At 44.2% G+C, this 14460-nt stretch overlaps 1 protein-coding gene across 5 annotated transcripts in view; it reads left to right on the plus strand.

The window, feature by feature from the left end:
• The window catches only part of AK8 (adenylate kinase 8), a 99795-nt gene that overhangs the window by 67387 nt on the left and 17948 nt on the right, over positions 1-14460 (plus strand). For all 5 annotated transcript variants that reach the window (XM_079961372.1, XM_079961373.1, XM_079961374.1 and 2 more), the window contains one exon: positions 2927-3068. In XM_079961372.1, the coding sequence (XP_079817498.1) occupies positions 2927-3068 (142 nt within the window). The remainder of the gene's footprint in view (positions 1-2926; positions 3069-14460) is intronic.

The following is a 14460-nucleotide window of genomic DNA, read 5'->3' on the forward strand; positions in this document are numbered from 1 at the left end:
ACTTGACAGGTAGCCCTATTTGTTTATCCAAGTATTTTATGCTTCTTGTTTACAGTGGGTTCTATTTTAACTTTCTTTTTTAGCGTCCTATTTCATCCTTATTATTAGCCACTAGGTGCTCTGTTTGAGGAAGAAAAAGAGAAAGGAATTGATTAGTTAATTAATAGAAGGAGCATACAGAGATAATAGATCTAGGTAGCTGGCTTATAGAGTAAAGAGAATTTGGCAAGAGCTTAAGTGGTATTCTTCAGAAATTATTGTTGTTACTACATTGATTTATATTCCACCTTTCCTTCAGGGAGCTCAAAGTATGGCATACATGCTTCTGTTCCCTCCCTATTTTATCCGCACAACAACCCTGTTGGGTAGGTTAGAGGAAGTGACTTCATAGCTGAGTGGGGAATTTGAACCCTGGTCTTCTGGGTCCTAGTCCAATAACCCAGGAGTAGGGAATCTCCAGACTGCAGGCCTCATTAGGACTTGCAGAGATCCCAGTGTGGCCGAGGCCATTTTCCCAAAACCCATGCCCACCTGCCCCACACGTGACATCATATGTGGCATCAGGTGAGGGGCAGGTGGAGACATGACATCTAGTCGGAAGGTTTACAGTCACTGCCAATCAGCTGATTGGTGGGGAGAGCAAGCCTGCTGGGATTGGCTGCACTACAGGTGCTGGCTTCATGCTCCCTGGGAGCTGCAGCCAATCCCAATTGGCTTGCTTTCACCACAAGTGAGCTGATTGGGCAGCTTCTTTGCATGGTAAGAATCAAGCATTTTGGGGATTCCTACAAGCCAGGATCCTATTCTTCAGTTTGGCTCATCTCCTGTGCACAAACTCCTTTAAGATCACCCCTGATGAATACTCTCTTTTTATTTTTTTAACCAAACATTGCCAGCCATTGGGCCCTTTCCACTAGAAATCTACCTTTGGACGTCTCCAAAGACCAAAAACCTCTGTCTGTAGAGATTCCCTTACACACACAACCCCTCTAGCTCCAAGACAGAGGCTGAAGACTCGCACACATTTAGGATGAAAGAGAACTGATGGTTTGAAATTCTCATGCATCATAATCCCCTTAAAGCAGGCGGATTGATGACTTCATCAGAAGGATTGTGAACTCAACTTTGCTAGCTAGTGGTACACTTGAGGCTGAGAGATCTAGGGCTAGCTTTTTAGTCTTACCCTAATGGCAATTACAGAGACTAGCCAATTTTCCCGACAACCTCAAGGAAGCCCCATGTGAGAAGATCTACCATACATTACTGCCTCCTCATTTGTTTTAATCACAGGGAAATAGAAGTGATGTAGATTTCATCTCTTCTTCATCCTGGCCTTTTGAAAACCTGCTAAGATGTTTTCTTTAATGCAGCTGTTCTAAGTAGTGCAGTTCTCCAAATTCTCAAAAGATTTGTTCCCCTCTGAAAGTGGATTCTGGGGTTTTTATGTTTCTGTTTTATTTGGGGTACTATCTCATTTCTTTAGCAAGCCTTATAACAGCGTTTTAAGCTAGGCTAGTATTTATTTATTTTGTGGACGGCAGGGCAAGGGGGAGAGTGGGTGGGAAGAAGAAATTTGATTTGGTTCACATTTAAATTGCACCTATGAATCTGCACTTTCCAAAACACGACTGTTCTTCAAAACGTACACTTCTCTGAATTTTTACAATTCTCTGACCAAGTAATGTGCACGAAAATGAATATATTTGGGGAATGTGTGCATGAACAAATATGTATATTAGTGAAACTAACATAAGAAAATGAATTCTATTGACTGATGGGAAGCCTTCAAGCAGGACCTTAATGCTAAAAGGAGACCTTGTTTCCACAAGTAAGGAGACTATCATTAAAAAGCATCTAGTCACCTGCCATCTTATCACATGATCCTGAGTGCTGGTGAAGCATTGTGTCCAAGAGTGTGAGTTTTCCCCCCGGGTTTGACTCTCACCCCAGGAAAGTTCAGATCTCATTCCAGTCACCAACGCAAGCCTAGTCTTCTGGGTTCAGTTCCTTGTCCCCTTGTACAGTGTGGGGATAAAAAATAAATGCTAGCCTGGCAGTTTGCTCCACTGATGATGATGATGATTCCAAAATAGCAAGCTATTTCCAGGCTCTGGTCAGGGACAGATTAAGATATGTTGAGGACTGACCCAGCCCTCACCTGGCACTAGTATGGTTTGACACATTATGGACACCTGGCCTGATGAAAATTTGGTACAGGTATTTCTGCACAGGTTTATAAACACAGTATGACAAGAATATAACCACTAAGAATATTTTTGTAATATCAGAACACTAATGACTGCTTTAGGGTCTGTTTTCCCATTTCCTTTATTTTTTAACCAGCTACAGTCGTACCTTGGGTTACATATGCTTCAGGTTACATACGCTTCAGGTTACAGACTCCGCTAACCCAGAAATAGTGCTTCAGGTTAAGAACTTTGCTTCAGGATGAGAACAGAAATCGTGTGGCAGCAGTGCGGCAGCAGCAGGAGGCCCCATTAGCTAAAGTGGTGCTTCAGGTTAAGAACAGTTTCAGCTTAAGTACGGACCTCCAGAACAAATTAAGTACTTAACCCGAGGTACCACTGTATATAAAACTTGATATTTAGCCATTTATTTGTGTTTATAGGCTTCTCACAATTCAAGCCCCTAAACTGTAGCTCACTTAGCTTGTGTATAAATTCATTACCTCCTCTGATATCTAGCCAGGTAAGGCTCAAGCAAATTCTAGTAACTCCAAAGCAAGGGCTTTAGTTAGAACATTGGTCTCTTCTTTGCTTTCATCGGTCCGGGGAAGGATCCCACCTAATTCAGCTTCTCTTTTATCAACATAAGGTGCTTAGCTAGGACCCTTAATTAACTCTCCTGTGCTTTCATTTCCATGATGTCAATTTCCAGCATGTTCTCCCCAAATCTTTCCATCCAGTTGCAGACAACATTGTTGTAAAGATGCTGTCAGAGCGTTTGAACAGGCTGGACTGCCACATCCGAGGCTGGGTGCTCCATGGATTCCCTCGGGATGAGGACCAGGCAAAGCTGATGCAGCGTGCAAATATTAATCCAAACAGGTAACAAAGAAACTTTTCTTCAGGGACCTTCTGTGTGTGAGTAACTCAGAGGCAGAGCAGTGATCTTTCCTTCACAGCCTGCCCTGAGGCAGTGGTGGGTATTTGTGCTCCCATAAGAACATAAGAAGAGCCTGCTGGTTCAGGCCAGTGACCCATCTAGTCCACCATCCTGTTTCTTACAGTGGCCAACCAGATGCCTGTAGGGAACCTGTAAGCAGGACCTGAGCACACATGCAACCTGTCCTGTGGTTTCCAGCAGCTGGTATTCAGAGACATAATGCCTCTGACAGTGGAGGCAGAGCGTAGCCATCATTAGCTGTCTCCTCCATGGTCCAATCCTCTTCTAAATACACCTAGGTTGTTGACCATCACTACTTCTTGTCCTGAATCTTCCCTCCTGCCCTGCCCCCAAATCTCTATGTGAATACCCTCTGTTATCCCCACACTTCTTCCCTGCCCATGACAACCCTCCATAAGCCATGGCCCTCCACAGGCCATGCTCCTCCCCAGCATTGCTCTGTCTCTGAACTGTGACCATAGCTCTCGCTTACCTGTGTGGAGAATGGAGATGTGGGGTGGTGCTGGTGGGGTGGAAACCTCTGGATTCTGATTGGCTGGAATGTCAACCATGGTACAGGATGTATGAGCGGCAACTGTTCATCTGTCTGCTTTCACCTGTGGCCCCACCAACCACTGACATGTGGCCCCTGGGAGCTTGCCCATGAAGGAGTGTAGACTGAAAAAGGCACCCAGGCCATTCTCCAAGCTGTCATTCGTGTATAGACCTGTGAAGCCTCAGGAGAATAAGCCTTGCATGTGCAGAAATGGGACATCTAGACCCTTAAATTACAGCAGTCTGGATGTGCCTCTAGTTGTAGGGGGCACCTTTTGCCACAGGTAGGGATTATTGATGTGAATGCAGTGGTGTAATGCTGTGGGGTCAGTGGGGGCAGGGATTTCAAAGGCCTGTTACTATTTCCAGAGCATGATGCCTGCCTCTAGCATCCTAGAGCCACCCCATTAGCCACTGTGAGCTCCAAAACTAAGCATTTAAGAGTACTGAAAATACAAAGGGCTTAAGTTTCCAGAGAATGGAGTGCAAGTTCTGTTACATAGACTAGAACTTCAAGGGAAACAGATCTTAAGCCACTCTGGTAGAAAATAAGCTGAGCACACCAAATCATTTGGCTATGTACGTTCGCAGAAAATAGCAGATCTGGCTGAAAAGCAGCACATGGAAACCTGCATTTGTTGTTGCAATGCATCTGCAATTATTGTTGTGCAGTTATAAGATTATTGCATCATCTCAGAAGGTTGTATAATCTTAGAAAGGGGTGTGGCTACGACTCCCACAAAAGGTCCCTGCACTTCTGAATGAGTGTGGAAATTCCTAACTGAGTATGATGGGAGGGGTGTATGTGTTTTATTAGGTGACGGAGAAACTGATTTGATTCTGAGACTGATGCCTTCCACATACACACGCAAAGCTGTTGACAAGCACTGGGCGAGAGAGAAACAATCGGTGGAAGCACAGCTAGCGGCCTGGTGGAAGCTGGGCTGTAAATCAGTTGCTTCTGGCACAGGTTATAAAACACACTGTCTGCAATGGAGTGTGAATTCAGCAGGGGAGGGGCTGCGGGAAACCTAGATAGAATTAGTGCTTGGAAATCAATCTGGGAATGGAAGTGGAAAGGTATAAATCACAGCCTGAACCAATTGCATCTCCCCTTCTGCCTCCTCATTTTTAGGTGGGCTCAGGTTGATGAAATTAGATTAAAATAAATTTACATATATATCAAGTTTTATTATTAAAACCCCGTCACATCAGTAAACAAAGTTATTGGTGGAAAGGTCCGTTACTCTGTGCTGGGAACTCCGAGTAGACCTCTCTGGTTGATCAAAAGGCAGAATTATTGTTGGAACATAAACTTGTGAGTCTGTTTCTTAGAAGTAATAAATGGTTTAGTGTTCAACTACGATGTTTTATCTGACTTCCATCTCATAAACCTGGTGCAAATAATACTGAATTATATACCTTTGAGCAGTATCAGTCTCTTGGCTCTCCCGTCTTATGGAAGAGTAGAGGAAAGAAACTCAGTAATTGATGGCAGGGAAGAATGAAAAATCAAGTTATTTGAGAGGGTGGGGAGGAACACCCCCACCCCCCAAACTACAAGGAGCAAATTGGACTATAAAGTTCCTTAATATGTAATAATAAAAAAGAGAGATCTCTTGCAACCTCAAGAACAGCACCCTGAGATCTGCCCTTTAAGCAAAGAAGGAAATAATGTATTTCACACTGCCAACAGAGAAGGTATTAAATTTTGTTTAAATCAGCGTTGGCCCCCAAAGCAAGATGAACAGCGGCAGGCTCACAAAGGACATGCAGGCAACCCACATTTTGCACGAGGGTTACATTCCAGGTCATTTTGCACCTCGATGGAGCATGCATAAGCCCTCCCTTGCCCCCGTTATGCCCTGTTATGCCCTTCTCACATCCTCCTTCTGGTCCGAAAACAGCTCGCGCATATATTGTCACCCGTTTTTGAACATGCGCAAAACAGGAGTTGGCTGTACTGACAGACAATCAGGGAAGTACTTCTTCACACAGCAATGTAATTTTTAAATTATGGAATTCACTGCAATACCTGGTGATGGCCTCCTGCCCCAAGGGTTTATAACAACGATTATATAGACACCTAGAGGACCAGTCTATCAAGCATAATAACAAAATGGAGCATCCCTATAAGGAAGTACTATTCCACTGAATGGTACTGGAGGAGGAATATGATTCAGTTTGCATTTAAAGGCGGTCTTACCAAATTCTCACTTCCCAAAATGAAACTTGAACCGATACAGAGCTATCCTTCGGGATTCACACTTCTCAAAATTTCCAAAGTTCAGTACTCTGGCCAGGTAATGTGTGCAGCTGCAGACATACTTCTGGAAGTGTGACCTGGTTTTTGGAAGCATGTCTGCAGCTGGAGCTGGCTTCAGTGGACGCTTCAAAGTGGCAGTGGAGACCTTGGTCTAGTTGCTGTGATGGTGGCAGAGAGCCAGCAGAGGGAAGGTGCTGGGTGGGCAGGTGGTGGCATCAGTTTGGGGCAGTCTGAGCCACATTCGTAGGTAGGGGGTGATGGCGGCAGGGCATGCCACGCAGCACATGCATTGTCAGGATGAGGCGCACATCATTGGAAGGAGGCCTCGTCCATCCCCTCAACATTGCTGGGGCTTCGTCCCCTGCTACAAATATTGAGGGGGCTGATGGCACCTATGCTTGGATAGGAGATGAATTTGGCTCATATAGAAAAGCGGCACTGCCACTAAAAAGCATGAGAGGGACCAGTGGAGAATGGCAGTGCAGCCAGTGAGGGACCCTTCCAAGCTCTTGGGGGCACTCAGCAAGTGCCCAAATGGGCTGGCAAAAGGCTCCAGGCCCAATTCCAATTCTGGTGGGTCTCTCTAATTGGATCACTCCCCTAACCCCCAGCATTTCTGCTTTGTTGGTAATATGTTCCACTTTCCCAAAACCAGATATAGGATGAGTGTTTTAAATTTTAAGAACAAATTTTAAGTGGTGAGGGAAGAGTGGGAATTTGGATGATTCTCCCTGCATTTTTTCTTTTGGTCATTATTTAGGCCTTCATCTTCCAGCATCTGATTTTCAGGTTGGATTAGGGATAATAAACAGCCTATTAATGGAGGCCTGAACTAGGAGATGGAGTTTGAACCAGCAGCAAAATTCAATGGCTGAGAGAGGTTAATAACTCTATTACTACCAGCTCTATTCTTTAGCCGTTTGAAGAGCTAGGTATTAGCCCTATCTTACTCCTCTATTAATTGAGCTAATAGAACCCCAGTGACCTTCACATGGTGCCATTATCCGTGAGTTTGCCAGACGTGGGCAGGAATACTTATAGCTGAATATGTATTCTGCGGATGCTCCCGTTTCAGTTGGAAGAAAGATTTTGGTTAAAGATCACCTAACTTCAAATCTTCTGTTCTTTCCTCCTCTTAACATTTACCTGCTGCTTTCCGTGGCCAATCGAAATAATAAAAAAAAGTGGAGAGATGAAGGTACGTGACTTAATTAAGATCCCAACAAGTTAATGAGGGAAGTTTTTGGAGTCCAGAGTCAAAAGTGCTCGTGTGTATGTGAAAGAGAAAGAGAAAGAGAGAGAGAGAGATTATTTTTGATGGCTGGATTAATCAACACTTGAATAAATTTAAAACACTGGGCTCTTATCCCATGCTGTACGCTTGCTTTGCAAAATGGCACCACAATGAAGAAAAGAAGATGAGAAATCATTAATTTTATAATTTACTGAGTTTGTAACCTGACCTTCCTCCTCAAGGATTGTAGGGCAGTTAATGGAGATACAATTTTTAAAGATGAAAATGAAATAAATTATAAAACAGATTTAAACATTCTAAAAACAGTTGCAATCAAAAGCATCTAAAAGCAGTTGGCGTTTTTTAAAAAAACATTGTAAAAGCAATTTCAGTTAAAAACGTTCTTCCATCCTATGACCTCATGGTTTCCAGGACCAGTATTCTTCAGCCACTCAATCCCTAGCTAAATGGGAATGTTTTCACATTCTTCCTGAAAAGTTACTAATAATGGACACATGCACACCTCATTAGGGAAGGCATTCCATAATCTTCCATTATTATTATTATTATTATTATTATTATTATTAATTATCCTGCCTTTCTCTCCAGATGGGATTCAAGGCTGCATCCAATATTTAAAAAACAACCTTATAAAATACAAAGTAATAAAAAGAAACTACCGTAGTTAATAACAATAGTTAAAATACATGTGAATACATTTAGAGCCAGCCATTCAAATCCAGTGATCAGCATCACCTGCACCTTAGTTTCTTCCAAAGGCTGGTCTCAACAGGTAGATCTTTGCCTGCCAGCAGAAGGAAAGCAAAGAGGGAGCCAGTCTGACTGACCTCTTTTGGGAGAGAATCCCACAATATGAGAATAGCCACAGAAAGGGCTCCCTCTCTTGTCTACTACTGAAAAAGAAAGAAATGAAACAAGAAGAAATGTTTTCTGATTGTAATTTTTCACCAATATCAAAGAAATCTCTCCACTTTACAGTTTTTCTTTTATTTAAGAAAGAGAGGATGTGGGTCTTCATACCCACAAAGGCTTGTTACGTGGCATTTGGGCATGATGTTGACTCCTCAGCTTGCCAGCTCGTTCTAGCCCCCATCCAAGCTCCCAGGTGCAGACTCCAAAAAATGACCTTGATCAAAGCGTTTGAGGTTCTATCTACCTGGATCACTCTTATCTCTAGAGTGGTTTATAATAGTCAGACCATCTGTCTGACTGTCATCAACCACCACATAATTATCTTCTGTCGGCAGAGAGCTAACAGAGAGACAGTCATCTGCCATTCCTTCTCCCCAGAAGTCAAAAGATGCCCAGTTTTTCAAACTCTCAGGGGAAATGGTGGTTTTCTTGGGGGCGGGAGGGCACAGTGGATCAAATCATCTCCCCAGATCTTCTGCTGGTCTTGCTGGAGTGACAGTGGGGGACTAGACACTCTCCAAAACTAGCTGCCAGGATTATTCTCAGTTGTTGGATCTTTTTGCTCATCATGCCTGAGAGCTGATGTTTTCTGCCCACCAAATCAGTAGCAGCATAGGGAGGTTCTGGCAGGAGGTGTTTCTGCTGCCACTGCTACAGTAATCATCAAGCAAGCCCAGGACAATTCAGTGACTGGGACATGGACCCCGTGGTTGCCTTGCAATTTACAACTCTGTTTTCATCTTTAGCAATAATGTGAAAGGCTAAGATCCAAAGGACTATTTGTAGTGTTCCTCCTGGACAGGCACCGAGTGTTTATGGGGAGGGCAGGGGGCTTCCCATTACAGCCCCTTGAGCCCCAAGAAAGCTGCTTCTGAAGGTCAGAGCATTATCCAATATTGCGGTTCAGAAAAGGACAACGAAAATGATCGAGAGGATCAAGTGACCCCCTGTGAAAGTTGCAGTGTTTAGGAGTTTTTAGTTTAGATAAAACGTAAGAAGTGACACAATAGAATTTTATAACCAGCATGGCCTGGAGAAAGTAGGTGGATAACAGTTTTTCTTTCCCTTGTAACACTAGAACTTGTGGATATCCAGGGAAGTTGAATGTTCAGGGCAGAAAAAAGGAGGGACTTATTCATGCAGTGCAAACTGTGGAACTCCCTCCTGCAGGAGGCAGTGATGGTCAACAACCTAGATTGCTTTAAAATAGGATTAGACAAGTTCATGGAGGAGGAAGAGGAGGAGGAAGAAGAGGAGGAAAGGAGGGCTATCAAGGGCTATTAGCCATGATGGCTCGTCTCTGCTGCTGCAGTTTGAGGCAGCATTGCTTCTGAGTACCTGTTGTTGGAATCCACAGGAGGGGGGTGCTCTTGTGCTCCAATCCTGCTTGTGGGTTTCCCACAGGCATCTGGTTGGCTGCTGTGAGAACAGGATGCTAAACTAGAAGGACCAATGACCTGATCTATCAGTCTCTTCTTATGTGCTCTGGGCTGCCAGCCAAAATGATCAGCCAGATTGGGTGGTGAGGGCCAGCTGCCCATTGAGGCAGAGGCCTAATGCCCCACTTGTACAACACTTTTACCGGCCTTGCAGGATGTGGAAATTGAAACCTGGAAAGCATTGGAAATTGGGTAAAGAAATATTAAATATATTATTCCCTGGCACCTTAGATTGAGAGAAACAATATAATGTGATAATAATTTCATATTTTAAATTAACAGCATCCTTTGGGGGTTTAAAACTCAGACTGGGAAGGTCAGGGTCTTTTTCACACGTTGTAGGACAGCGGCACATTGTAAATGAGAGAGGAAAAAGAAATATATGAGAGGGAAATGAAGCTGTCCTGTTATTTCTAAGCTGTTGACATTTGACTATTTATTTCCACTGTTTGTGCTTGTGCTGGAGGGCGGGGAGGGGAACTGATGAATATTATTATTCTGAGTAAATGTGGAAAGGTCGTTCTTGCTTCTTGAAGGGTTAAAACTTAGTTTAAGGAAGTCTGTTACTAGGTTTGCTATCTGCCTTTTGAGAGCTGTGGGGCAATTAACTTTTGAAGCAGCTACCTCAAAAATGTAAATTACCTTTGAACCTGGCCAGCTCCCAGGAACTTTGGGAATAAAAGCAGAAAGCCAGATTCTGTTGGCTAAGTGGGAACCTTAACTTGGGGAAGTTCTTTTAGAACAGATGGGACTTTGCCTGGATAAGGCAGCTACTCGAGTTGTGAACTAGGAATCCTTTCTCTGGCTGTATGCAAGTGTTGTAAAATTAGGAACATAGGAAACTGTCTTATGCAGAGTTAGGCCCTTGCGCTGTCAAACTCAATACACTTGCTGACAGCAGGTCAGTTGGGGATTGAAGCTGAGACCTTCTGCATTCAGAACATGTGCTATATCTTTGAGTCTTTAATCTTTAATCTGAAAATAAAATAAGACTTCAGTTCTCATGATTCTGAATAGGAGATGCTGAGGAGTGAACCTGGGAGCTTCTGCCTCCATGGCTGTTCCCTGTATGCTTCAAAGTTTGCAGACTAGTCTTTTTCAAAGAGACAGCGCTGTTACTATCCACAAATTGCACCATAATACATAATCAGCAGTAGGGCAGGCTCTTAACATTGGGTAGGAAGAAGGAGGTGAGCTGTCCCCCCCGCCCACACACACAAAGGCTGCCAAATGCTATTCCTTCTAGGTAGTCAGATAGCCGTTAATTAATAAAACTGTCAGATTAATTGTCCCGGTCTGGACATCCTTATCCATTCTGTAATTCTACCTTGCCAGCATCACTCCCTGCCCCCCCCCACTACTCTTTGCCCTATAGCTTCCAGCTCAATTAACTTAATGCTATGCAAATGAAAGGCTCTCCTCATCATTAGCTTCTAGCCTGTGAATGTTAATAGTATAATTGGGTCTTCAGCAAGGTAATTAGACACGATTTCTTCCATTAGTCTTACAAGGCCTAATTATTGTTGATAGGAGAGAGGGGACCAAGTCCCACAGCTGCCAGCAAAGCGGGGGCATCTGGGTTAAAGCAAATATAGACAAAACATTGACAAGGTAAAACAACCGTTGAGATCTATAGTGGGGGTCAGATAGAGGGGGGGAGGGGGGAGAGCGAGACACTGTGCCACAAGCAATATAGTCATCACAGATGTTGCAAGAGCAATAGGACTTGGATACAGGGATCTCTGAAATCCCTAAGAATGAGCCAGGAAAGAGCAACGTTTTACCCACACGTTCTCTCCCTCTCCCCCACTTCTCTCCCCTGCCCATGGGGCTGCCACCTCTGTTCACTCCACTTCCAACCCCACTTACCTTCCGAGCTTTTTTCCACTCCCTTCCTCCACCCCTTCCCAACCCCTCCTCCCTTTACACCTTGCCAACCCCCTCCCTTTACACTTCCCCTACTCCCTCACAATTTGTCCCAACCCCTTTCAAAAGGTGCGGGAGGCACTTCAGAAAGTTTAATGGGGGGACAGTTAAAAGAGGGGTTCTTGCTTGGACCACCTGCCACCCATGCTGTTTCCTCACCTGCCTGCCTATTGTTCATGGCTATGCAAACCACATAATGACAACAGCCTTACACTTTTATGTATATAGGAAGATACACACACACACTACAGTACACACACACCACCACCAACATTATTTTGCAGTCCAGCTCCAGCAGTGGAGGCTTGCACACTGGAGTGGGGGGGGCACTGCCCCACTAACCTCAGTCTGCACTCAGCTGGACCCCACTTGCTTGCCTTCTTACAACCAGCCCAGGGGGTGGCACTGCCCAGCAGCTTCCTCCTTCTCCTTAGTCTCAGTGTTGCCCCTTGGAGGACATAGCAAAGAGGAGGAGGGGTGACCAACTACCAGAACCCAACTTTTATATTTCAGTTACAAGGCTATAATAATAATAGTTGGGCTGTAGCCAACCATTTAGCTGGGGCTGATGAGAGTTCTAGTCCAAAACATCCGGAGGGCTCCATGTTGATGAAGGCTGCTTTAACCTCTGTACCAGAAGCAGAAAAATCATAAGATAAGAAGAACCCTTCTGGATCAGACCAATAGACTGTCAAACAGTATCCTATTCTCACAGTGTCCAACCAGACGCCTGTGGGAAACCCTCAAGCAGCACCTGAGCAGAAGAGCTTTTTCCCCTCCTGGAGTTTTGGGTAGCTGGTTCTCAGAAGCATTCCTCCCTCCAGCTGTGGAGGCAGAGCACAGTAGCCATCAATAACCTTATCCTCCAAGAAAATCAATTTCAGGCTTGGCTCTCGCTGTATCGCATTGTGTTTATGCTACTAGAGCGCCTCACAGCCACCATCTCTGGCTGAGAAATATTCCTTGTCTACGAACAAATTCTCCTGTAAGGGGTTCTGAAGCTGACTTGTATAAAGGGAGAGAAATGCCACATCAAGCTGAGGTTTGATGGAGCAAGAATTATGTTTTTTAATTCAGAGTTGTGTACAGAGTGCTCATAAAACCTTGATCATGATGGAGGGTTCAATAAACATTGGGGAGCCATAAATATTTCTCTGGGAAATGGCTTTGTGAAACATTTAGTTGTTGAGTAATAAGCAGATCAGAGGAAATCAGATGAGTGGGAGTCTCAGGGTACTAATCTTGATGGGTTATATATATGTTGCTGTAGTGATAGGAGGATTGAGAAAAAGGTTGTTTGTTTTTTAATATATATACAACCAAGGCAATGAGTTGCAGAGCTTTTTCCTAATGCCGCTGTACTGCCTGTGTTTGGACCCATCAAAATGGAGGGATGTTAGCTTTCAGATAACTTTTGCTCTTGGTTTTTGATCTGGGCAATTCAATGACCCATGAAAATTAAAATCTGACCAGACTTGAATTAGGTATTGTTAATGATGTTTTGCAAAATAAAGGCTGCAAACACGCTTTACACTTAAAGCACCCCTTACTTCTGGGAACTGTAGTTTGCTAAGAGTGTTGGGAATTGTAGCTCCATGGGAGGTAAACTACACTTCCTGGGATTCTTGAGTAGAGAGGGTGTACTTTAAATGTATGGTGTATCTCCACCGAGGGCCTTTTTATCTAGAGATGTAATTAGGCATGTACAATGATGAGGAGCGTGAATTGGCCATCGTGCATATGTACATAGCGATGTAAGGAGACAGCATTTACCATCCTATCTTGACTTTGCACCAACCAGTGCTGTTTTTGTTCTGCTCTACTTTAGCCTCCACTTTAACTGATGTTATTTGTCCCCAATGCACGCTGTGGTTGTAACTTAACGAGTTACATAATGAACTTCCATGTATTTCAATGGAAAGGAAACGTCAAAAACAATACAGTAAGCAGCATGATTGTCTACCTATCATTTGCAGACTAAAAACAAATAGCCAATACCACTCATACTCACTTGCCTGATTTCTGTTCCTGACCTTGTATGAATGTGCAAATTGTAGGAATTTTCACTCCCATTTCTGTTTCTGATGCAATTCTCAGACATTCCTCCCCCAGCACTGTATTAAAGGCTTCTGGCCATGCAGTCTTGGGGGGTAGAGAGGGGCTGAAATATTCTTGGCATAAGGAACCTCAGGCCTGGGAACTAAATACAGCCCTCTAGGAGTCCCTGCGACTCTCCCCAGGCCACACAGCATGTGAGCAATACCTCTCACTTTCCTGGATGAAAGATGAAGAAGGAGAAGCTTGGATGTTTTCATGCTTGGAATGTAGCTTTCTGTAAAAAGGTAAAATTCACATGAATTGCTCTACTCACTTTTACCCACCACTGGCACGTAACCTCACTCCCATTCTAAGGCTCCTATCCCTATGAGGGGCTGATGATGATGACCCAGATCCCTGCCCAAATTGGGATGGAGATCTGCCCCACCCCCAAGTGCTGACCCAGCAAACAGGTTTCAGTCTTCACTCAGCCATATAAAGATTGCAAGACACGTGCCTGGCACCAAAAAAAGCTTCTTCTTGGACAGTTTTTCTGGCTTTCTTCCCCAAACCAAGGACAGTTGGCAAACCCCAAGTTCCATCAAAGCCTCCTAGCTTCACATCTTGTACTGCACTAGAGACTGCACCAGGATGACGAGCCTCTTTTTCTCCTGAGTGTCCCAAGCCTGCACAATACACAAGCAACTGTTACCAGAAGTGCAACCCTTTGGCACTAGAGGAGCGTCCTGAAAGATGGCGATGAAAAGACAAAAAGGTTTCAGTTCAGAAATGAGACATATTGGATGTGTTTGGGTGGAAATAACACTCCTCACAGTCCATCGTCGGCAAGCAGCCAGTGAGGTTGACTGTGTGGGAGGGTCCGGTGAGAGACAGCGGCTAGAGAGATGCAATAGAACAGATACTGCCAAACCAGAACAGTAAAG

This window comes from Podarcis cretensis (assembly GCF_951804945.1).
Source record: "Podarcis cretensis genome assembly, chromosome: Z".
In the NCBI taxonomy this organism is placed as follows: domain Eukaryota; kingdom Metazoa; phylum Chordata; class Lepidosauria; order Squamata; family Lacertidae; genus Podarcis; species Podarcis cretensis.